Source organism: Calypte anna, chromosome 4A (assembly GCF_003957555.1).
Source record: "Calypte anna isolate BGI_N300 chromosome 4A, bCalAnn1_v1.p, whole genome shotgun sequence".
In the NCBI taxonomy this organism is placed as follows: domain Eukaryota; kingdom Metazoa; phylum Chordata; class Aves; order Apodiformes; family Trochilidae; genus Calypte; species Calypte anna.
In genome coordinates this window covers 13,726,753-13,751,970 of record NC_044248.1, presented here as the reverse complement: position 1 = coordinate 13,751,970, position 25,218 = coordinate 13,726,753, and the positions used below count along the sequence as shown (strand labels likewise).

General features: G+C 38.0%; 2 protein-coding genes across 4 annotated transcripts in view; one reads left to right on the top strand and one right to left on the bottom strand.

Annotated features, from left to right (window-relative positions):
• The window catches only part of RFC1 (replication factor C subunit 1), a 37,268-nt gene extending 27,465 nt beyond the window's left edge, over window positions 1–9,803 (top strand). Inside the window, exons 16-25 of one of the 3 annotated variants that reach the window (XM_008491892.2) lie at window positions 13–101; window positions 1,104–1,241; window positions 1,651–1,746; window positions 1,904–2,002; window positions 2,409–2,563; window positions 2,679–2,796; window positions 3,722–3,867; window positions 4,343–4,556; window positions 5,575–5,766; window positions 6,190–9,803. In XM_008491892.2, the coding sequence (XP_008490114.2) occupies window positions 13–101; window positions 1,104–1,241; window positions 1,651–1,746; window positions 1,904–2,002; window positions 2,409–2,563; window positions 2,679–2,796; window positions 3,722–3,867; window positions 4,343–4,556; window positions 5,575–5,766; window positions 6,190–6,282 (1,340 nt within the window). In that variant the 3' untranslated portion in view covers window positions 6,283–9,803. The remainder of the gene's footprint in view (window positions 1–12; window positions 102–1,103; window positions 1,242–1,650; window positions 1,747–1,903; window positions 2,003–2,408; window positions 2,564–2,678; window positions 2,797–3,721; window positions 3,868–4,342; window positions 4,557–5,574; window positions 5,767–6,189) is intronic. The other 2 variants (XM_030449649.1, XM_030449648.1) reach the window with 2 other exon arrangements.
• The window catches only part of WDR19 (WD repeat domain 19), a 34,662-nt gene continuing 16,611 nt past the window's right edge, over window positions 7,168–25,218 (bottom strand). Inside the window, exons 19-32 of the mRNA XM_030449647.1 lie at window positions 24,812–24,895; window positions 24,381–24,527; window positions 23,818–23,942; window positions 22,335–22,447; window positions 21,413–21,481; window positions 19,950–20,027; window positions 15,787–15,883; window positions 13,970–14,094; window positions 13,209–13,290; window positions 12,448–12,598; window positions 10,613–10,736; window positions 8,861–8,937; window positions 8,072–8,192; window positions 7,168–7,250 (exon numbers count right to left, since the gene is read on the bottom strand). Coding sequence (XP_030305507.1) covers window positions 8,078–8,192; window positions 8,861–8,937; window positions 10,613–10,736; window positions 12,448–12,598; window positions 13,209–13,290; window positions 13,970–14,094; window positions 15,787–15,883; window positions 19,950–20,027; window positions 21,413–21,481; window positions 22,335–22,447; window positions 23,818–23,942; window positions 24,381–24,527; window positions 24,812–24,895 — 1,387 coding nt within the window. The 3' untranslated portion in view covers window positions 7,168–7,250; window positions 8,072–8,077. The remainder of the gene's footprint in view (window positions 7,251–8,071; window positions 8,193–8,860; window positions 8,938–10,612; window positions 10,737–12,447; window positions 12,599–13,208; window positions 13,291–13,969; window positions 14,095–15,786; window positions 15,884–19,949; window positions 20,028–21,412; window positions 21,482–22,334; window positions 22,448–23,817; window positions 23,943–24,380; window positions 24,528–24,811; window positions 24,896–25,218) is intronic.

The window sequence follows — 25,218 nt, the reverse complement described above, 5'->3', positions numbered from 1 at the left end:
ATTCATTTTCAGGCACATCCTCATCAGTTAGCGGGAAACATGTATTGATCATGGATGAAGTGGATGGTATGGCAGGCAATGAAGACAGAGGAGGGATTCAGGTGAAACTGCTATAGTTATTAGTTAATGCCATTGCTAAGAGTGCATACCACATACACCACAGCATATTTCAAGCCTGTCTGCTGTCCTCAACACGTGGTCTATAAACAATCTTTGTAGTACAGTATATCTGACTTATTTTAGAAGTCTGCGTAAGAATAATTGTACAATGGTAGCAGGGGAAGAAGAACCTGGAGTGATGAGCGTGGGTGTGCATGCTTCAGCTGTTCGTTCTTGGAGAGGTGAATTCATTGTCAGGTCTCTGCAGCTGACATCTACCTGCAGTGGGATGTTTGTAATCTGACTGGGACAGTTGCTCTCCTCAGGAGAAAAATAATGTGGCATAGGCAGTGTTATATTCTGTTCTCCTTGGCAGCTCCATCTGCAACTTCTGGAGATTTCCTGTGGTCACATGCAGTGCTTTCACAATAGAGGGCAGACAGAACTTTAGGTCAGATGCAGCTATTTGCATTGCAGGAATATGAAATTGAACTGAATTTCACCTTCACTGGAGCAGGCAGTTTGATGTGGTAAACCTTATAGTCCTGAAACCTCAGGGTTTTTGCTCTTTAGACAGGGAAGTACTGATCTTTTTACTTAGTGCTGCTTCATTGTTTGTGGCAGGGTGCAGTCAGAAAGACCTGAGCTCCCTCTGGGCATAGGCCAGGTCAGACTGGCCTCTGAACAAATGGATCTAGTTCTGTGGGTTGACAGCTCTGCTCTGGGCTATTGGTCTTAATTGCTTCATGAAGAATGGTCAAAAGATGATTGGAAGTGGGCAGACAGATGTATGCAGCTGCGTAGAACAGCAAGTGGAAAAGTTAAAAGAGGGACTTGGGTTTTGACTGTGTGGAAACATGGTTACAGTAAGGAGGAGGTTTATATACCAGCATCTGTCAAGGATCTGGTTTGAGGCAGGGATTTGTTCTGCTTGGTCTGACATTTTAATAATTCCTGTTTTCTGAGGTATGTAATGAAATTGTTGTAATGTGTTTAAACCCCAGGAGCTGATTGGTTTGATTCGACAGACGAAGGTTCCCATCATCTGCATGTGTAATGATAGAAACCACCCAAAAATGCGTTCCTTGGTGCACTACTGCTTTGATCTTCGTTTTCAGAGACCTCGTCTGGAACAGATTAAGGTAAGAAGGCTGTGGCTGTATGGGCTGCACTGAATTATCATCAGTAAATTCTGTCTTTGTGTGGCAGAATTCACACAGAATGGGGAAACACCACTTAATACATCACCTCAGAGCATTACTCTGATTTTCAAAATGGGTTGTCTGAGGTTTTTATTCCCACAGAATGTAATATCCCAAAGTATTTCAGATTTAGGAGTCTGTCTTAAATATATCCAATTTTTTTTTTAAATGATCATGTCCTTTTTTTTTCCCACCAATGTCAAGTGATGACTAATGTTTGAGTGAAATTTTGAATTATTATATGCTGTAAACTATATACATTAATGCTCTGTCATAGTCAGTGTGTTCTATAGGAGGAAGAATTCATAGGAATTCTCTAGTGACATTTCCTCAATTGTGTGGATTACAGGGTGCCATGATGTCTATTGCATTTAAAGAGGGTTTAAAAATTCCACCACCTGCTATGCAAGAGATAATCCTGGCAGCAAATCAGGACATCAGACAGGTGAGTGTCCATTCGGAGAGCACATCATGTACAAGTTCTTGACTTCAATGTCATCTTTGAATAGTGTTGTTATGTTTATGGTAGAGATCAGGCCTGTTTTCTGATAGTCTTCCTTTAAATGCTATTATGTTACCAAATTGTCAATTTTGTTCTTTAGGTTTTACATAATCTTAATATGTGGTGTGCAAAAGATAAATCGTTGACTTATGATGAGGCTAAAACAGATGCCAGCAGAGCCAAAAAGGATATCAAGCTGGTAAGTGTGAATAGCAAGTTGGCTTTTACTGATGTATGCTGATACAGTCAATAGGCTTTATCACATCTCCTGAGGTAAAGCCTGACAGCCTAGGAGCAGGGGGCTGTTTACCTTGTACAAGTAATTCAAGAGCAGTAAATCCAGGACTGAGTATATTTAGGAAACCAGTACATCAAAATATAAGATGCAATTATGAATCTAATCCCAAGTCCTCTGTTTAGGAGAGAAATCTCATAATATCAGAAGTAAAACTCAATTTTCAGAACTGGTCAAGTACTAAGAAGGAAGCACTGAACTTGAACTGATGTTGTTGGGTACTATCACTACAGTAATTTTGTTGATACTGTGCTGTGTCTTACTGTGTTGACCTGCAACCCACTGACTTCTTGAAATATAATTTACTTAGGGCCCTTTTGATGTTGTCCGGAAGGTTTTTGCTGCTGGAGAGGAGGCTTCTCGTATGTCTCTTATAGACAAGTCAGATCTTTTCTTCCATGATTATTCCCTAGCACCTCTCTTTGTCCAAGAGAACTATGTACACGTGAGACCAGCTGCTGCTGGGTGAGTTATTCCATACCCTAAATTGCCATAGGATTTTGTGTTGGGGAATAAAACTAAAATAAAACATACCTGGATATTTCTGCTTTGTAATACAGTCAGCTTTGTTTTTTTCCAGAGGAAATCTGAAAAAACACTTGGTGCTCTTGAGTAGAGCAGCTGATAGTATATGTGATGGCGATATAGTGGACAAACAGATTCGTACCAAGCAAAACTGGAACCTTCTTCCAACACAGGTGAGCACTTACCACTCTTTGGTTGCTTTGTGGATGCCCAATGTAAAAGCCCTTGAAATTGATGTTTCAGTATAATTTTATGACCTGTACAGTTCATACTTCATATGTGAGTGGAGCAGTTTCCTGGATTCATATTGTTGAGCCCATGATCTATCATGACTTTGTCTTCTGAAACTTTGAGAAGCTTGAACCTTCTTTATGAAGCACAGGAGCACACGTCAGTTCTGACATGCAGTCACAACCCCCCTGTTCTCTTTATGGGCTTCCTCTCCTGGCTTCTCACCAGGCCAGGATTTCTTGCAAAGCACAGAACTTTGGCACTGCACAGTGAAACTGATCACTTGGATATATTACAAGACTTGTGCTTAAAGGACTGTGACTTTCATCAGAGAACTTACCATGGATGCATTGGAAGGCACCTCTGGAGGTCTTTTAGTCCCCCCTGCCCTGCTTAGCACAGGTCCAGTCAGAGAAGTTGGTTAGGAGCTGAGCTAGCTGAGGTTTCATAGGTTCGTGGTGTTCTTAGGAAGTTCCTCCACCATCTCCATCTGCTGGAGACTACAGCACTTGTTTGTGTGAAGTCAGTCTGTGTTATGAGCAGTGAACGTACTTGGGAGTTTTGTTGTGTGTGTTGTGGTTTTTTGTTGTTGCTTTTTTTTTTTTCCCTTTAAATGGCTTTTAAGATCCAGGTAATTTCACAGATATTTTGTACCACCTCACGTGTTACGTTCTAAGAACTGTAAACTAAAAGAAGTTGGACAGAAACAAGCAAGGATGAAGGAGTTCTGTTAACACCTATTGATATGAGCTGTTTCCACCACAAGATTGTATTCTCTACCCCTTTTCCTGCAGATGGGTAGGGCAATATGTCATGGTGTCAGACCAATTAATTGTGATTTGAATTTGGCATGTGTTCCTTTTTCAGGCAATTTATTCCAGTGTTCTCCCTGGGGAGCTGATGAGAGGTTACATGTCCCAGTTTCCTGTCTTCCCCAGCTGGCTGGGGAAATTTTCATCCACAGGCAAACATGACCGCATCATTCAAGAACTGGCAATGCACATGAGTCTCAGGTAGTACTGACATTCCTCTTTTGGATTATATTGACGTGACTATTTAGTTCTCATGTAGCTCATTACAAACTATTAATTCCTTGGTGGGTAATTAATACCTGTGCTTGGTACAAATGTCAGTGTATGTTCTGTGAAAATGCTCAGATGTTGTTGATGGTTTCTTGGCACTTAAACTGGACAACAATCAGACTGCAAACACTTTTAGTACAGTCAGCGGTACTGTGACTTTTTTCACCCCCAAGGTGTTTCTCAGTTGGGGATGTATTTCCCCAGACTGCTCAGTGTTTGAAGTCCTGGCATCCATTATCCCTGATGCAGGTATGGTGCAAGGAATGGCACAGTACAGCTGCAGTTAACTCTTAAGGCAGCTGATTATCCATTTGCTGAGGCCTTACCTACAGGGTGCTCGTGTTTAGGAGTGAGTGGTGGTGGTGGTGGTTGTACACTTTGACTCAGTACTTTCTGTTTGATAAAGAACTCAGGCATGCAAGAGGACAGTAAACATGGAGTATCTGTCCTGTCTGCGGGATGCGCTTGTCCGGCCCTTGAAAGACCTTGGTGCAGAGGGTGTGCAAGAAGCTATAACATTCATGGACTCTTACTGCTTGATGAAAGAAGATATTGAAAATATAATGGAAATAAGCATGTGGGGAGGCAAACCCAGTCCTTTTTCAAAGCTGGATCCCAAGGTAATCATCTGTGGTTTTTTTCCTTATGTTGAATCTCTTTGAAAAGAAAACCTAGAATAACAGCTGTAGTATGGACATGTTGCTGAAAGGCTGAAGTTGGTGCAGCTGAAAATGAATAATTTTATTAACAGTAATCAATGTGATACCACAGCAATCTTTGCCAAACATAGTAAGGGTTCGGGGTATGTCCTAAGGGATACTCAGGCTGTGCTTCATTCAGCAGTCTTACGCCTGTTGTTCAGGTGAAAGGATCGCTGGGAATCAGCTGTGGCTGGAGCACAGAAGTGGAACACAAAAGGGACAGGGAAAGCTGAGACTTTTTTCACTTGCAGGCTCCTGGCTGCATGCACAGGAGCATTCTTGTTGAGTGCACAACCATATTTGTTATGATGTGGGCACAGGAGGCTGGCTTGCAACTTGCAGCTTCCTCAGTCCAGGTGACTGGACTGCCAGACCTGGGGTCTGTGTGTGGTGCTTCCCCAGTGTCTCCTGCATTTGGAGGTGACTTCACTGGTTACCTTTTTGTCTGGTATAAGGTGAGCTTAAACTCAAATCTCTGTAGACTGTTCTGGGTGACATTGGAACCATGATCTCCCCCATCCCATGTCAAGTGCTCAGGGAGAGAAGAATCTTTTCTGATACCAAAACCTACATTTACTGTCCAGTGTACACCCCTTGTCTGAATATGTTGCTCTAATGGTGTGGGTGTCTGGTGCTGCTGAGGGTGGCTTTGGGGTAAGTGAACAGAACAACAGTGCCAAAATGATTGAAAGCCTAAGAGGAACATCTGAGGATTATGTGGAACTTGCTTTAAATGAGCCTTCATCATGCAACAGTTGGATGCTTCCTGCTTCTTTCTGGGATTGTGTCCTTTTCTACAAATCTTTGGTCATTCCTGAAGGATGATTGTTAATAACTCTAAATCCTGAAGGAAAGATGATGTGGAATCTTTAGCCAAGAGTTGGTTAGCAAACACTGTAGTACTTAAGCTGGTGCTTGTTGTGTTTCTGTTGAACAGGTCAAAGCAGCTTTTACACGAGCCTACAACAAAGAGGCACATCTGACTCCCTATTCACTTCACTCTGTCAAGACATCAAAAAGGCAGTCAGGATCTGCAGTGACCTCAGAACTGACTGAAGACTTCAGTATGGAAGAGATCCAGTCTGAGGATGAGCAAGAAGATACTGTTGAAAGTGATGCAATGATTAAGGTAACTCAGTGTCCTCAGTGTTAAACTGCCACACTAAAATGTTTGCTTCCTTTTATCTTTCTGGGACTCATATCATCATCTGAATTTAAAAAAACCAATCATAGTAGATATTGAATATATAATTGCTGAACTTTTAAATTCTTAACTAGAATTAACACTACACTAGTAGTTGTGTAAAAAAGTCTCAGTTGTTTCCACCCAACTTTGTTTGAATGTGGACTGAAGCCAGACATCACTGTAATCTCATGAATACTGAATCCAATTCCAAAATTTAGTAATATTTTAGGTGCTGGTGGGGCTGGTGCCATTGGTAAGAAGCAACTACAGGCGAAGGGAAAGATGTTTTTCTTAGCACTGATCCTATTTTGACTTCTGCTTTTGCCATGTTGCGGTTGGATTTTAAACTGTATGTTCTATTTGTAGCAAAAAAAGAAGCCTTCTAAGCTGCCAAAAGGAGAGAAACATGAAGAAACAACAAAGAAAGAAGGGAAAAGGAAAGAGAAAACAAGACATTAAACAGAATAAAATCTCTTTCTGGATCCAGCTTTGCTTCTCTAACTTCTGGCAGGAACATGAAACAGCAGATGCAGTGATGGAGCTAAGGAAGCAGAACCAGTGCACTGAAAATGCTCCTCTGGTAGAGGTGATGCTGTTCCTGTGCTCTCTCTGTGCAGCTCTGTACTTACCCATAACGTGCTGCAGCATTACCAGCCATAAATACCCTTGTACAACAAATGCCAGGGTGCCTGAACACTGAAGATGTGCTGTCCTTACCTGGCATTTATACGAAGTCTTCCTAGGATTTCACTTCTGTTTTTTTAATAAACCCCCTGATACTGCGTGGTGAAATCTTGTAAATAGTACATGAGGCAAAACAAACCCCAAACATAAATCGCGCATTTGTACCACAGAAATTGAGCAGTGTATAAAATTACAATAAAAAGTTTCACAGGAACCTCTTAAATTAAATTTTGTTTAAGTTCAGGGGGCAGTTTGTCTCTCTCCAAGGTTCTGCCTTTCTGGCATGTACAGGATGCAGTGTTTTTCTTTTCCTCCAATTTTCCTTTTGTTCAGTTAGAGACAGAAAATCAGTGAGGGATTGAATTGTAAAACTTGAGGAGCCTGTGCTTAGGACTTGTATCTCTAACCAAAACCAGACAAGAAGACTTGGAGTAAGAAATCTTTAATAGAAACTCATAAAAGTTCACAACTAATTTGAAAAAGAGAACTTGAGGGCTTGTTTTTTGCCACTCATGTAACACAGAATGCTCCTTGCTTTGTCTCTGTGGACAAATGCAAATTTTGCTTGGTAAGAACCATTATTCATCAGTTTTATAACTCGAAGTACAAAATTTATCAAAAGCAGAGTATTTACAGGCTCTCACAAAATAGCAGTGATGTTGTGGTTGTTGGTAAATCCTAGTGGAGAAAAGATGAGTAATGCGAATGCTTTTTTTGCTGCTTCCCAGACCACACATGCAGTTCTGAAAATAAACAAGATATAAAGATTGTGATAGTAAATGACAAAGTTTTCTCTGATTGAAAAAATGAACAGAAGTTACTGTGGTGTATACAGAGTTGTATACTATCACTTGTGTATTTCTTTAACCTATAGCTGAGGTGAGTTTTCACATAAGGTGTTTGCAATAGTAAATCTGCCTTCAAATATTAAAATTAATGAAGAACTTTAACACATTTTCAGTTACCAGCCTCCTAACAAAACTGAAGTCTGGGATGTAAGTGTGTTGTATAGACAGAGAAGTGGTCTCATTCTTTGAAATCTGAATATTTGAAGCCATTGGTGTGTTACTGGTTTGTACATACCTAGTAGTATGCTGCTCTGTCCTCTGATATATTTAAAGTCTGTTTAACATCAAAGCTAAGATCATGTAACCTGCATTTGAGATCTGCTTCTTTCAGTTTTTATCTCTCTCTCCCTGCACTTAACACTCATGATATGTAGGATTTGATGATGCTGTTGTTGTAGGATTTGATGTTCAGACTGTTCTCTGAGCTACTCAAGCACAGCTGGTAACTCATGCAGATGATAATGTGATCAAAGAGATAAACTGGTTTAAAGCCTTAAAACTGGAATGATTTAAGAGGGTTTACTTGCAGTAGCAAAACAGCTGCTGGTTGCATGACTGAGGGTGAGCAGGCGTTACCCCTGAGCCTCTGTTGGCTGAGGGAAGACTCAGGCTCTGAGTTCAGTCCTTGAACACTGCATTTTACTTGATGGGAAAAAACTTACCATGTCTTCTACAATGAGCTCTGTTAGGAAAAAAATACAAGGTCTGGTACATACCTGAACTTATTGGTCCCCAACTTCTGGTTTGAGGTATTCTGTGCAATCATTTATTTTTTTAAGCTGAACAATGTTGATCCTTTCAGAACACATTGGACATATGTTTTCTGTCTGTAATATGCTGTATTAAAAGAAAGGTGATCAGAAGATAATTCTAATACTTTTAAAGGAAGAGCTGGGCCTGATGCAGAAAGCATAAGGCAAAGATCTGACCTGTGCTGTGTGGCACAGCAACAGCTGCTTCTGTCTAGGTGTGGAGCAAAGGGTGGTTGGTTTGTTTCTAACACTTGAGACCTCAATACCACAACAGGAGGGCTGCTGCTTTTCACGTGGGCATGAGGTAAATTTGGAACTTAAACACCAAGGAGCTTAGGGCTGGAATACAAACTTGCTGCAGCTTTGCAATTCCTGCAGCCTGAACAGAGCTATCCCAACCTGTTCCCACACAGGTGATTACTGGGGACATTATTGCTGCACAGGACATACCTGTGCCTCTGTTCCTCCACCTGCCCTCACCTTGGGTCATCTGCCTGGAAGGAGCTGGGAACTTCCAAAGCCCCCCATCCATCTGCATTACAGCTCTGTTGTGGGAGCCCTGCATCCCTGGCTGGGTCTTTCTTCAGTGTAGTTTTTGATCCAATTCAAAGTAATATTCTGTGAGTATATTGGATTAAACTACCAAGTACAGGGTATTACTCTCCAGCCTCCCCAGCTGTTACGTTTTTTTGCTGCTAAATCATGAACACATTGGAATCCTGCAACAGAGAAAAAAAATAAATCCCAGCTTACTTCTTGAACTCTGAATAGAGGGCAGGAAAGTCACAGTGTGGGCAGACTGTCCAGTCATCTTGAACCATATGCCGACCCTGCACACAAAAGCCGTAAGAAAATAATTAGATGCAGTGTCCTACAGCACTGGGCATTGACTTCTCTACCTTTTATGGTGAAAGTCTCAGCAATTCCTCAGATCTTAAGGAATGAAAAGAAAAAAAAAAAGAAACCATAATAGTGATACTGTAGTTTGATATCCTGTGTAAATTCTGTAAGTAGAAAAGGAGCTCTCAGTGAGATGCAGTTTTCATTGCTATTTGCATTCTTTTAAATCTAAGAATGTATTAAATTACAGCTTTTAAAATTCTTTTAATACGGTAATTCTAGAATGTTATCTATAGTTTTATATTTAGAGCTTTTTACATAAATCTTACTGGGATTTTTGGTGTTGCATATGAGCCACTCAAAATATGCCCCCTGAGCCCAGGAGGTTGCATTTAATGCTGTCAATTTTGTGATTATTGTGACTGCTTGGTACTTGCCTCTTTAAACAGAAATTATATCCTCTGTTTTGGTATAGCTTATGAATTTGCTTTTGACAGAATTCATTCCTTTTTAAACTGTAACTGAGATTTATGCTCTGATACACAACAACAGACTTGTAAGATATTTGGAAATGCTGCATTCCTAATGATACCTGTGACATAAAAGAGCTATAACCAAGATGGAGCCTGAATTAATAATGTGACCTATACACTGATAGCCACATTATGTTTGGCTCAAAGCTAAAACTATATTTAATAGCCTGGGGGTTTTTTTGGTGTTTTGTTTTTTGTTTTTTTTTTTTTAGAGTAACATTTTAGAAGTATTACTTTGGTAATCTTACTCTGCTAAACCAACAGAGTAAAAAAAATTATACTTTTTGTAAGATTTAAAGTTACCTATTAAAACTAAAGAATTAACTCCATTTGATTCCTGCTCAAATAGATTTTTTTGGTAATTCTAGTGTGACAAATCACTTGTACCTAGTAAAAATAAAGTGTTAGTAATGCAATAGTATAAAGATTTTCTACTGATGCTGGGACAGTGGTAGGCAAAGCTCTTCCACTGGGAAATGTACCCCATCCCTACCTTTTCAGTACACTCTCATGTATTCTGAGATGGAAATATTAGAATTTCTCATTTCTGTTAGGATCAGGAATACAAGAAATGTTGAGGGCACTCACTGAGCCTTGGAAGTGCCTAAAATGTCAGTTACATACTGGGCATTCCCCAAAAGAGAATTTTGAAGTGTTTTATTTATGTAAAGTGAGAAAGCTGGAGGTTACAGGAGGAAAATTGTGCCTACCACAAGCTCCTGTCCATAGCAGCAGAAAGTGGGGACTTGTGTCTCTGCTGTTACTGCTCTTAGCACTGGAGCAGCTGAGCAAAGGGTGGGCTGGGCAGGCACCAGGAGCACCACAGGTGGGTGGGCTGGGTGCCCAGGGGAGCCCTGCATTCTCAGGGATGCAGAATCACTTGGTGATTTCACTGACCTTTAAGTGCCTGTAATTTATAGGTAGCAAGTATGGTAACTACTGATAGTTAAAGACAAGAAAAATGCTTTTTACTTATTAGGTAACAGCTTGGAAAAAACCCCAAACCACCCCACAAAACCACCTAGCCTGAATCTGCTAGCAAAGCAAAGCTGTTTGGATGAAGCAATTTTTAGAAGGAAAGCAAAGCTTTGAAGTTCATTCTGACACAGCAGAAAAGAAGGCAGACACTCACCGTGGCAATGCAATAGGGGAGATTGTTTTTACAGCTGGGACAGAGAAGTTCACACTCTGGGAGCTGGAATGCACAGTAAGGACAGGCTGTTGTTGGCTCCTCTGCCTCCGTTGTGTCTGGACGTCTGGAAGGAAGATACAAATGTGGGCAAAAACCTAAAATGCTTTGAACTTGAACAAAGATATTTGGTAATGACTTATACTTTGCAGGTGTTTCTCCATTCATTATTTACATAGCTGCCAGTTGCTAGGTTATATTCTAACATAACTCATGCATCATCCCAGTTACTTAAATTCCTAAGTAATTTTCCATCAACTTTAAAACAATACAACTTTTTTTTTAAAGCTGTAAGAGATCATAATATTTATCAACACCCATGGTGTATATGTAGAGAATATAAAGTTATGGGTGGTCTATTTTGTTGTTTTTCTGTGACAGGCGTGACCACTAAGCTGAAGTAAGAAGACATGAAGCTGGCATCCTGCTAGGACTACACAGTGTGTAACTCTGCCTTTCACAGGCTTTTTCATCCAAGTGTCTGTCAGAATGAGGGTCTGGGTCCAGACATTACAGCACCAGGGTTAAGGCCAAGGGGAGGCCTTTTCTCAGATTTCTTGTGTGATCTTAATATTTAATCTCAACAAAACATTTCTAGATTAAGAGTTTAGATTAATTTTTAGCATATTTTTCCAATGAGGAGGCTACATCCTTTCTTAGTAACCTTAGTAACTTAGTAACAAATAGAAGGCTTCCTTAGTTTTCTTGATACTTTGGAAAAAGCCCAGTTTCTCATTTTATTAGCCTAGGCATGTAGGCTTCTCTTGCTGTGGCCTTTGTTTCTGATAACAAAATCTAAAAGGGATAATCATGACAGATTAAGAATGAGTCAGCTTTGCTTTTAGCATCAATGTCATATTTTAGACATTTACTGGAACATTCTAGAAATATTAACAAGCAGATTATAGGGAGGAATGTGCTTGAATTTAAAATGGTTAAAAGAGACTGAACAGAACAGGACAAACAGTTCCACAGCACACATCTGGGGTAAACTACTGCTGGTTTGCATGCTCTTAAAATGTAAGTGAAAATCATGTGATACCACAGCTTGTATATAATACTCAGACTGACATGGGCCAGACCCAGCTTTAAAGAATTCCAGAACTTTGTGACAAGAAAATAGAAGGGTGGGGGTAAGCCAAAGTCTGTTGGAAAAAAGTTTGTGTTTACAAAGATGGATTCTAAACAGCTGTAGCTTTGAAGCAGGATCTTGCAGTTGTAAATACATGCTATGAAAACATCAGCTTGCTTTAAAAACACTCCAAGCAAATCAAGTGGGGTGGGAGAAGGGCAGTCATTCTGCTACTAAATTCACCTGTTGCCTGCATTCTAAGTGCAACATTTAGTTTTGGTTCTGCCTCCTCCAAAAAAGTTGTAAAAGAGTTTCAGAGAAAGGCCATAAGGATCAGTATCCATAACAGAATAGCTATGTCAGCTGGGATGCTTTGAGTGAAAAATGACTGATAGACTGGGGAAAAGGAAAAAAAAATAGGGATCTATAAAATAATAAGTGACACAGAAAAAGCTACTGCTCTCCCAGGGGGAAAACTACAAGGCATGACATTAAACTAGCTAGGGACCAGCCTTGAGATAGTGGAACTTGCCTCACAGCAGTCACCTGGTGCTAAAAAGGGGAAATGGTTCTTAGCCTTCCAAATTTAAGACAGTGAAATAATAATAAAATCAAGATACAGCCCATAGCTTAATGAGCAAAAAAACCATCAGAAATAAAGCCCTGATTCTGTGCATATTTTAAAGTACAGATTGACACTGCTCACCTGACCATTGCTTCAATTTTCTTCTTGTATTTAAGATCTATTTTATTACGATACTCAGGTCTCATCAACATAGCAGCAAAACTGAAAGCTGAGTTCTTCAGTCCTGCTCTGTGACACTCAATTACAGCTGAAGTCAAAATTGGCACAATGTCTGTAAAAGAATGAAACAATGATGTAAAATATTTATTTACTAATCCTAATGTTGAAAGCCTTTGAGCTAATACAGCTAAGAAGGTATTGATGGAAACCAGCAGCATTTTTATGCCACGTTGTGCCACGTGTGCAATTCACAAGAAAATCATGGTTTTGCCTCTCACTGCCTTGCATTCCTCAAGCTCAGCACAGCAGCTGAATGCTTTCATTAAAACCATTTCTGGTCTGCACTGTTTAAAGTCTACATTTTAGTCTACATTTTCTATGTACCCAAAAAGTATTTTCAAAAGAAGATCAAATTAAATTCTGTGATAAAACCAAAGACCCCATCGGTTCAACACATGTGAAGCTCAGACTTTTTTGTGTGGTTTGGGCAGCTGCAGCAATGGTGAGTGAGGACATTAAACTGCTGGTGAGGAACCCATCCTAGTGGAGACCTTATCCCAAAGAGCTCCCCTGTGCAGGATGATGGGCAGAACACACCCTGTATTTACACTTTGTTTTGAGCCCTGTAGGATCTCAGGGGGAAAATGCACTTTCTAATGCAACGATTAATGAATTGTCCCATAGAACACAGCATCATGTCCTCCTGTGCTGCCAGCACTTACGTGATGGGAATTTGCTGATGTTGTTGGCTACACGTATGAGCATCCGTGCTCCCTTCACGTGGTCTCCGCGTTTCACGTGAGTCTGGAACACACCAAACATCAGATTAACTGCAGCCTCCAGAGAGCAATTCCTGGAGCCACCTCTTGGTCTTCCTCCTCCTGGGAGCTGTGTGTCCACAACACTTTTGCAAAGCTGAGCAGAGGTGTATCCTGTACCAGGGTTTACAGTGGCTCTCTCCAGAGCAGTCTCTGGCATTCTGCCCACTGCTGTCTTCTCTTGACATGCAGCTGATAGAGAGAGAGGCCAGAATCTGGCTGCAGGCTGGATGGGTATCCTGGTGGCCATGGGTTAACTACCAGAAATCATTTGAAGCCCTCTGCTTAATTTAATTTACAGAAAAGCAGTGATCTGCTTATGGATAATAATAACAACAACAGCAATAATAGCAATAACAACAACAATAATAAAAATTAATAATTGTACTACAACCATAATATTTGTCAGTATGAGTGCAAAATAACTACAGGAAACTATATGTAGGTTTTAAATTGTTCATTATTTAAAAAGAAAGATTATGCTAATCAAAGAGGCAGAAGCAACCATGGATTGCCCTCCTGTAGCTTGCTGCTAGCATGCTCTTGGTTGCTGTGATACAACCTATAGGACAATGGCATTTATGCATATGGAACATCCATATGTACAGTTCAGTAAATCCAAGGCTGTGCAATTTACACATAAATTCAGTGTCTCAATTCTTTACCTTCACTAAAATGTAGCTGTGTAGAATCATAAGGTTTGTAGCCATCTCTGAAGGAATTTTTATCTTCTGTGCCTTTAACTCTGAATACATACTGAAGAGAACATCATGTGCATTTCGGTAATTTCCTTAAAAAAAACCACAACAAAACAATGGACAGTAAATTTAATTTTTCATTAAAATTTCTTTACTAATGACATACATGGGTGCTGACCAGGGAGTTATGTTGTTTCTAACAGCAGAACACTTGCACGACAATTCTTTTGGAACACAAAAAGCAGTTGTTTGTCACAGCATCCTAAACAGTATCAGCTAGGGAGTTAAATAAAAAAAAATTAAACTTGCAGAAGTCGTCTAAACATGAGCAAACTGTGTATGTTGATGACATTTTCATATAATGAAACTTTAAAACAGAAGATTCCAATACATTGCTTCTACAATAAAGAGGAGAAAATGTATTCCTAGAGCATTTAGAGATCTTACTTCGTTTCTTCTTTAATGTCATATATTCAAAAGTGGTTGTTTAAATGTGCATTTAACATACATTTACTATATCATTTGCTTTGGGAACTCCTTGCCTCTGAAACCAAACCCCAAACCTATCAGAGAGATAATTAAAATTTGAATGCTATTTCACTAGACTATACTGCTTCAAGGCTACTATCAAGGATTGTCTAGGAAACCACAGGCTTTAGTTAAATTACCAATGCAGTTGAAAACAAACACTATGACATAAATATTATTTTAATGGATTTTTAAGGAAAGAACAAACTATATTGGTGTAGACTTCAGAATCAAACTTGGGGAAATCTGAAGGAAGAACGAGACAAACACTTGCCTCTGTGGAGGAAACAGTTACTGCAAGATTGGTGATTTTAATAAGGAAAATACTGTGCTCATTATTACACTTTTGCAGAACATCTGTAATATTAAAGACTATGAAATACAGTACTGAATACTATTTTTTAGGCCTAGGTTTTCAGGTTCAGAGAAACTAGTAATTTTTTTAAACTCTTGAGCTTTACATTTCCTTCTTGCATAATTAGCACAGCATGCATTATTCACTGCTGTGATGAACTGGGAGATCATGCTTGCCAAGGACTGAAAAGATTTTCCACTCCCTAGGCCCAAGGCTGAGGAACACTCCATAAATGTTAATTTGTCTGGGCTGTTCCTGACACTGCTATTTTTCCTTTATAGCTTTTTCTTAACTGACTTGAAGTGGAAAGCAAGCATGTTATAGTAGGGCTGTTGCCATAGCTACAGAGGATTGTGAATAATGGAAGTGATTTTTGCTTCTAGCCCTGTCTCCTATTACCAGTTTTTTGTGTTTCTAGCTTCAGCTACCTATGACAGGGGAAAACAAGGCTGAAGTAAGTAGGTATCTGATGCTTCAGCAGAAATCATCTCCTCTGCACATCTCCCACTGAAAAAGTCATGTGCAAAGACTAGAGGATCAGTATCCAAATCAGAAACTGCATGTAGAGAATGCAATTCTAATTCTGTGATATACAGAAAAGTTGCAGGCACTCTTAATCACTGTTTACCTGTATGCAATAAGTAGTGTTGATACCTTCCACAATTTTATTTTTTCCCAGTATATAACATACAAGTATCAGCCCCAACCTTTTCCAAAAGCACTACCTTCAAACTAAAAATTTAACTTGAATATAATATAATATAATATAATATAATATAATATAATATAATTGAAAGCACCAACACATGCCTTTTCTAAACACAATCCTGTACAAATAACAGTACCCTGAGCACTGCAAGGATGCAGTGTCAGATCTGCTGCCACACCAGAGAGCACTCACCTGAGCGCTGCTCCTCCCTGGCAATGATCACAGCAGTCCTGGCAGCCTCTCTGTATTGCTTCAGGGCCATGTACAGGCGGAACAGGTACCTGGCATCCTGGATTAAATCACACAAAGGGATCAATAAAGCCTGAATACATGCTGCTGCATTTCCTGCCTTTACTCGACCTCTTCCTCCCCCCTCATTCTTCAAAGAAAGCAGACAAGCTGCCTTATTTTGTAAAGAGCTCTTTGACATAACAACCTGCTTTATCTGTGCTATGTTCACCTTTGACCATTAGTAGGGTCAGATAAACACCCACTAAAGAGTGGCCATTAAAAAGTGTATTTTTCTGAGGTGAGATGTTAGACATCCAAAACAGCTAAAAAATAGAAAATTAAGGGGTCAAGCGCCTAACCAGATGCATAAAATTCATAATTTGCTATACTATGGACTTTTGCTATATTACATGGTTCAAGGATGGCAAATGTAGCAGAGGGTTCATCCAAGAATGGGCAATCCAACAGCAGGAAAATTAGGAAAATAATTTTAAAACAAAACCTCAGAAAACAAGATTGCAGTATTGAAGAAAAATACTCAAATTTCTAGCAGATTAGTAAAAAAAAAAAAAAAATCAACATGAGAAAAGAGAATTGGTCTTTCATAAAGAATCTAAAAATATCCTGAGAAGTAATTCCTGAAAATACAGCTAAAATACAAAATAAAATGATCTTTCTTATGACCAAAAGGAACTATTAAGTGTAAAAAAACCCTGAGCTCATGTCACTACTTTGTATAGTTAGCAGTGATTTCTAAAATGTGATCAACAAAGAGTAAAGTCTGTACATTATAATCTTTTCACTAGTAAATCAAGATTAAATTAAGCTGAAATATTATGTGTAATAGAACTGTCCCAACTTTCATGTAAAAATCAGAAAAAACCCTGACACTTGCAGCTTTACAGGAAGCTTAGAAAAACACCAAAACTAACTAATTCAGCAATATCAGTACCAAACATTTACAATGTGTATTCTATGTTAAACTTGTGTAAGGTTTATTTTAAAAGAATTGTACTAATCAACATTGTGCTGTTCTCTGGAATATTTTGTGGGCCTTGTACATAAGTCTCAAACACATAGCTAAAGAAGCAGAAATTCAAAGGAATAGAAATATGAAAGATATAAAGACATTTTCTTATAAAGAAAATGACTGCAAAGATCAACTCCCTACTTGAGAGGCAAGGAAAAAAAAGATGAAAAAAAAATCACAGAAATAAAAGCAAGAAAGCCTGGCATACAGAACGAAAAAAAGCAGTAAATTTCTTCTTTTTAACTCACAATACATGGAGAAACATTAAGTGACCAAAAATAATTAATTTTAATTGATGATGGAATTTTAAGTTACACATGAGCAAAAGAGTGAATTTCATATAAAACATAATGTAATAATAATGAAATAGTTATCCGGATAATACAGTAACCTCAGCTACTTATATTAGTAGCCACTTATATTAGTATATATTATTTAGCCACTGTAAACTGCCTTAAAAAGAAAAACTGTTATTCCCTGAGTGGGCTAGAGCAAAAATTATTATGACTGGTAGACTAAGATGCAAATCTTCCCAACTTCTGACACCTCCTAATGACCACAGCTTCTTCCCATTTAGGCTGCGTCTCTCTTTCCTTCTGTCCCAGCACTGAACTGGTGATTTTATCTATCTGCCATGTCCCTAATTATATAGTTAAATCTTACATGGCAGCCATATGTAGAAAAATATGAAAGTAGGAGGCATTTTAGAAAAATCAGTCTGTTTTACTTTCATATTCTTAGCTTTCAAGTCAGCCATTTTAAAAATAAAAAACGCAGGAAGGAATTTTCAACTGTCAACACATTTCCTAAGGGATTTGGAAAACTTCAGTATTGCAGTATAACTGATCTTAATATTAGATAGCCATGATTTCAATTTAGTTTTGCTTTCTAAAACACATGTACTTAGAAAATATGCACACAGAAAACAGCAGAACCTTGCTAGTTAATGCTCCCTGAGAAATTACAAAAGAACACACAGGACATCTTAAGTACTTTTATATATTAAAGTTAACAAATAAAAGAGTTGACACAATAGCACATTTTAAAAGCTTCTGATTAGTCAGACAATACTGTAGCAAAACTTTGATAAGCATAATAATGTGATAATATGGTGCTGCATATTATATTATGCCACAAAATTGTCAGCTATGAAAGATGTAAAGCAATCAGGCTGCTGTGAGCTGTCTGGATGGAAAATCAGTGCATAAAAGGATTAGCAAGTTTCTGCTGCATGGCTACTTTAGGTTCACTCTTACGTCAGCTTTACCACCACAAAAAAGCTGCTATTCTCTAAAAACAACCCCACTTGCTTGATAATTTAAAAAACATTGTCTCCATAGCATAGCAAGGATAAAGATAGATTGTTTTTTGAGTAGATTTTTAAAACAAATATGTAAGATTTGATAAAGTAAAATTTTGTTACTCACTGAGAGAGACTAGCAGATTGGATTAAAGCATTCAGAAGAACAAGAGAGAGCTTTTAAACATGGGAAAGAAAGCTCTACACTGAATTTCAAAACAAAGTTAAATATGGCAGTTACAGCATTCACAAAATTCCCAAGTGTTTTCTGAAATTTTTAGAACTTCTTAACTCTGGAGATCATACTGTAGCTCACTTTCCTCCTCCAGTCCCATGAAAATCTTCCAATCAGATGGTGAGGCTGCTGCTCTTAGAAGAGACTGGATTCTACAGTTTCTGTCCACCCAACTTTCAGCATAAATATGAAATTAATTTTGTTTACACTGATACTGCACAGATTTTTCATCTAATGCCTCCAACACCATTCTCTTCTGATCTGTTGCAATTGAATGATGCTTGTTTCACTATGATTTGCTTCTCTCATAATTTTATTAAAGTTCATATTTCAAATAACAGGTAAATAATAAGTAAATATTAAAGAGATAGAGGTGGTCTTTGTTTGGTCTTTTTTAAAAAAATAATCTCATTAAAGCAAAGTTGCCCTGGCCATCCACTGTCCAGTGTCTACAGAAGCCTAAAATACCAAACCCTTAATCTCTAGGCACCATACAAAGAGGAGAAACAGAATCATAAACCACACTTAGAGTATGAGGGATGAAAAAAATTTAACTGCACCAAGACCACCTCCATCATTACCAAACCCTACTCCCCTCAGTAAGGCAGAACTTTTTCTTCCATACATAGTTTTGCATCTGACTGTATTGTGAATTTGTATGAGAACATGAATTCCTTGACTAAGGAATTAACTGCAGACTGCAATGCCTGCACCTGAGGTCTGGCTTTCACAGTAGGAAAATGTGTAATTTCATTCTCTTTTCTTTCAGAAAAGAAACTCTGTGGTTTAGTTTACAGAACTACAGCCTGTATCTGCAGATGAACTGCCTCTGTACATAATCAATTTAAACTTAAAAGGAAATACTTCTACATCATAAGAAATAAAAAGAAGAGACTTTTAAAAAATAAGATATAACTGTGATATGGACATTCACATGAAGCTGTTACGTTCTCAAGTGATTTCAGTGGCAAGTTTTTGAGTTGCTTTGGGCTGTTCTGAAAACAAGGTCATTAATCACTTCAGAAATCAACAGGGAACTAATTTTTTAAATTTGTCTGCTACTTTTTATGTCTCATTTTGATGTGTGAATTCAGGAAACTAATGTAGCTTTTGGGTTCTGTCTGTCATCTCCTATTTACTACCATACTTTCTTCCTCTGCAACAACTCCCCACAGTATAAGAAGAGATGAGTGCTGTAGCTAGTCCTGACAGGTACATACATGATGACAGCCCACCTGGGAGAGGCAACAGCCAGCTGGCTAACGGGCATCCATCACCAGATAACTTTTCTCTCTTTCCCTCAGCATGAGGGTAAATTTGAATCTCCCCTGTTCAACTACCTGCCTTCATGAAGTGTGGAAAAAGTTGATTACATCTAAGACAGTTCCTTTCTTATCTTTCTGAAATCGAAGTTACTGGGTGAACGATCATGTAAGTCTTGCTTCTTAATGAAAACAATGTAAAATACAATCTGTATACAAAAACTTTAGGACAGAATGAGCTCAAAAGATCTTGTGGCACAGCAGCATGACATAATAGCAGTGATAAAAATACAATACCTTGGGCATGCCATCACTCTCTCCCATAAGATAGTCTATCAGCTGATTTGTTAGGGCTTCATCTTTTGCCCGTCCCACCTATTAAGTAAAGACAGAAGAAATTATGATATGAAAGAGAAAGGAAAAATACCCCTAAGGAAGCTTTCTATTAAAACATTAAGGCTAAAAGCATTTAAAGCATCATTTTTGGTTTTTTTAGTTCTGTGTGTTTAAGACAGATCATTACTTGGTTCATCAGCTTTGGCATACAGTAGTTCATATTTATTTTCTAATGTGTTATATGTCAGGGGATTCTAACTAATAGGTCTGTACCAGCATGAACTGTTCCTCTGCTTCAAGTTGTGAAAGAATCCAGGGACAATGAGCTGAAGCCTGCTGTCACAAAGCTATGTCTATCACCCAGCACAATTTGTGTTTCAGATGAACACTTAGTGCTGGTCACTAGAACAGGGCCAGCACTATCCAGTCAAGTTGAAGAGACAGCCTCAAAAATATGGCTGAGATGCTGAGAGTCTCCACATGGATACATATGGTAAAACAGCAGCAACAGTCATGGTTGCAAAGTCTTTGGTTTATTCATTTGGGCTGAAACATTGAGATCCAAAGGAAAGCATTAGACACCTCAAACTTCAGTCTTACAAGTTCTGCCAACAGCTCTAGGAGATGGAATGCCTCAAGAGTGGCTGTGCTAGCTCTATGCAATCAGGTCTAGAGACTGACTCTGAAAAACCTCTGGTGATACCTAAGAAGATTTTTCAAAGCTGTGGGTGCTTCAAGGGAACAGAAGCACTGAGAATGGTTTAGTCACAACGGATGTTTTCCAGCATATTTGTCTAGGAAGGAATCTCAAGAAACAGAGCAGTGTCACATGCCAGGACCAGATGCAATGGGCACAAGCTAGAACATAGAAGGATCCATCTGCAGCTCATGAAACATTTTTTCACTGTGAAAGTGACCAAGCACTGGCACAGGTTGCCCAGGGAGGCTGCAGAGATATTTAAAAGTCTTCTGGACATGGTCCTGGGCAACTGGATCAAGGTGACCCTCCCTGAACAGGATCAGATGAGGTTCATTTCAATCTCTACTATTCGGTGACAGCAAGCCAGAATAGATGCGTATTCACCTCTAACCATGTGCAAACTGGAAAAATCAGCAAAACTGAAAAATCATATATGAATATTACTAAAATAGAAAATCCCAAACTTAACGTGTATCTGACACAGAATGACAAAAATCTTGATGAATTCATAAAACCTCCTTTGAAGACTGAAAACACATTTTGCTCTGGTACCAGTAATTACTTATTCCACTTTTTTAATGTTTCATATCACCTTTACTGATACAGTTTTCCTCCTATATGCAATCTGTCCAAATACACTCAATGACATTAGGAAAATATCACAACACTGAAGATAAAACTTCTGTAAGATATGAAGAAATTTAGTTTTATCAAAGTTGCTTACTGTTTCAATTGCCATTTCTATAGCCAAGCTGTCTTCCGTGCCTGGACTTTTCATAAAGTGCTTTAATGCCTAAAAGGATACAGAAGAAAAGTTAAAGCTGAGGCACATGAAATTAACATTTTCCTAATTTGTATCAAGTTGTTTCTCTCTGTATTTTGACAGACAAGTGGTAGACTGAATGCTTATCCTGTAAAAGTGTGTTTTACAGCCATAAGGATAACCACATACACTTTAGAGGTAGCAGCTGTTCTTTCAGATACTCCTGCTAGAAGAAAGAGTACAGTCTTTGCCAAATTCTAGTGTATACATTCACCTAACTGTGAAAGATGTTCACAGAAATATGGTAAGAAGAAATGAATGATTAATGTTCATTGGATCCCCCTCCTACACCCTGGTTAAGGAGTGGTCACCTCCAATGGTTGTAATTTGCAAAAATCAGTAATATTTTGTGTTCAGCATGCCAAAGCCAAATATTTAATAAGCATCAGTTCACTAATTTGTAACTGATCACAAAGAAGTGTGCCAACTGACATATTTTCTTTCTTAAAAAAGGTTTCATTTAGTTCATGCTACAGTATTAATTATCTAGCCAGCAACCAAGTCTTCGTTGGTCAAGATAATAGAATATAAGTAAATTCTACTTCTGTGTTGATGACATTTAGAGATTCATGGAGAGTAGTATATCCTTGATCCACCTGGAGCCTCTACTGCTATGAAAAAGTTATGTGCATGGCAGCGTATAATCCAGAGAACACAATGTACATAATTAAAAATATAAATACTTTAATTAAGTTCATTATACCTAAAAAAACCATCAGTTGACCATCATTTAAGACAGCTAAAGTCTACTATGAACTTCCCTGCTTTTGAAGTATTATATTTTGAACAGTTTCTGCCACTTGTTTATGCTTTAAATACTGACCCGTCCATATTGACCACAGAGCAAGAAAAATTTCCCAGCCTGAAAATGTTTCTTTTCACCTTCAAAATACAGTGCAATGCTCTGATAGTCTTCATTGGTAGTACTTTCAGAACCTGCAAGAGATAAATAGCAGTGTTAGCTGAGCACTGTTATTAAGGAAGATAAAAGCTCTACTGAAGAATTCCTATTCTATGTTGTTTTGTTTCTATTGATATTTTAAGAAAACCAAAGCCAGACAGACTCAAAATATGTCTTAATACATTGTTTTCCTATTTATTCATATTAAATGTCAGACATTAGGCTAAAAATACAGTGAAATAATTGTTTCCATAGGTACCATGATGGTATTTCTTATTTTTAAATAGGCATAATAAAATGGCATAACTATGATGTACTAATGAAGTTTTCCATTATGTCTTGGCAGCCATAAAACAGAGCAAGTGACTATGGGATTATCACCTGAATTATTTTCACAGTTTAAGGATATATGAGTATATCTGTATCACACTGAGCAAGACTACCAAGACCAATGTAACTATGTGGTAACAGGAATATTACTTAGTTTTCTAATGAAGACTCCATTTTACTGTACACATCTAAACCAAAGACAGTCACTACTCTAAAGTTAGTTTTAAACCCTTTTTTCATCCACTTAGATTACGATATGAGACATCCTATTTTGGATAGAAAGAAGAAAGCATAAGGAGCAGTAGAACAAGAGTGGCCACCTTGACAAGCAGTTGCAACAGTAGGTTGGCTGTTCTCAAGTTTTTATAACCTTCATAACAAGAATGTTTTTTTAATTAAGAGGTTAGCTGAATGTCACGGTTTGACACTGAAAATATCGGATAATTTAATAGATACACATGTGGAACTTTTTCCACAAATAATGGTGCCTGACACAGGTGAAAAATATGAAATTTATTGCAAATTGACAAGCTGGCCACTGACTGACTTGATGGCCTGAGGTAAAAGTTACTTCTCAGTAAGGTCTCCTTTTTGCCTCTCACTGAAAAAAGAGGAGGCCACGAAGGGCCTGAAAGGGTAAAACATGAAAGACAAGTGACATGCACATGTAAGAAAACAGATGAAACCAAGAATAAAGGAGAAGAGGGGATAAAAATAAAAAACTGTACCATTTTGGAAATGCAGTGCTACATGGATCAGAGTCAAGAAACAGACACAGGAAAATAGTCCAGACAAATGTTTTATCCCTATGGGTAAACAGGAAAGGCTCTGGCACAGGCAAGATTTAAAAACAACCTGGACAGAAGACCAAGGGAGAGTAAAGCTGAGATGAAATGAAAGCCTGGCTTGTAGGCCTGAATTAGACAGATTACCAAATCCATCCATGGTGACTGGAAATGGAAAAGGCCAGGAAACAAAACTTCACTTCCTTTGTCTTACAATTTTGAATTGCTCAGAAACGATTAAAAGAACAGCAAAACATATTGAGAGCAAACTATTAACCTGGAATACTCACTGATGATATCAGCATAAATCTCCATCTTGTTGTGCTGTTGTGCTAATGTGAAAGCTTCATTATTGCACTTGGACATGACCAGGAACTGGATGGCAGAGCCATAGTCACCAAGTTCCAGAAAGAACCTAATCAGAATGACCACATTAATACCTTAGTACAAATAGGCATATTGAATACACCAAATGTTTTGGGAAGAGAGTATATTCTGTGGTATACAATTATGATACATTTTTAGTTAATCTTATATCTTGATTATTTAAAGAGTTTACTAAAATTAACAGCATAAATAGTACAGCATGACAATTTTTATTATTGGCTAAACTTATTCCTTCAGGTTAATATAATTTTAATCAGAAAGTTAAAAGAAAAAACAAACTAAAAAAAAAATCAGTAGCTGCTTAGCTGTCAAATTTTAGAGAACTAAACATATAACCTGAAATTTATAGTCACTGGCCAAATGCCAGTAGCCAGAGTCTGATATATGTTAGCAAGCCTCACCAACTTCCAATAGGCATGGCCTCTCTCACTTTGGTTTTTTTCAACTGTTGTAATATGATTGTTACCTGGCCACCATCTTTGCTCCATCAAGAGACTGTGTTTCTTTCACAACATTAACAGCCTTTTCAGGATTATTCAAGTGATCCAAATATAGTCGAATTACACTGTCCCATTGTTTGGCTTGCTCATAAGCTATCACAGCTTCCTTGTAACTGCAAAACAATAGTTCCGCATAATTTTTTCTTACTTCTAAGGTGTGAAAGAAACATGCATTATTCTATGTAAAGACAGGAAAACCATCAATGAGAAACACATCTTTGATACTAGCAGAAGGTCCTTATAATACATTTAAAATCTTTACACCTTAAGTTTACATATTTCAGAATTCATTAAATTTTATGCAAAATTTATTATCTTTTAATTTATTTTACAAAAAAATTAATGTATAATAACAATAAAAACATTTTTAGAAGAAAATATAAGCATTCAAACACACCTGCCATCTGCTTCTTTGGCTTTTGCATATTGTAGGTGAATCTTTGGAGATGAAACATGAGTAAGAAGTTCACCAACTTTTGCCCTAGGAAGGGATGATCATAGTTTCAGTTAGTTAATAAAGGTAACTGGTTTCAAATTTTCTCCATTAAACCAGGCATATTTCTATCAACACTGAAAAAGAGGATTAAAAAAGAAGTAATTGAACAGAACATATAAGCTTTGAAGGCTTTAGTATTTAAACACCACCCCTTGTACTTTATATTTCTAAAAACTGGAAATTATGGACTGCTTCATGAACATGAAGTTTGAGAGGTATGAGCATAACAAGTGCCAGACCAGCAATTTTTAACTTTAGTGTTCTCCAATTAATGTAGAGGAGCAACACAGTATTAAAACTGAACCTAA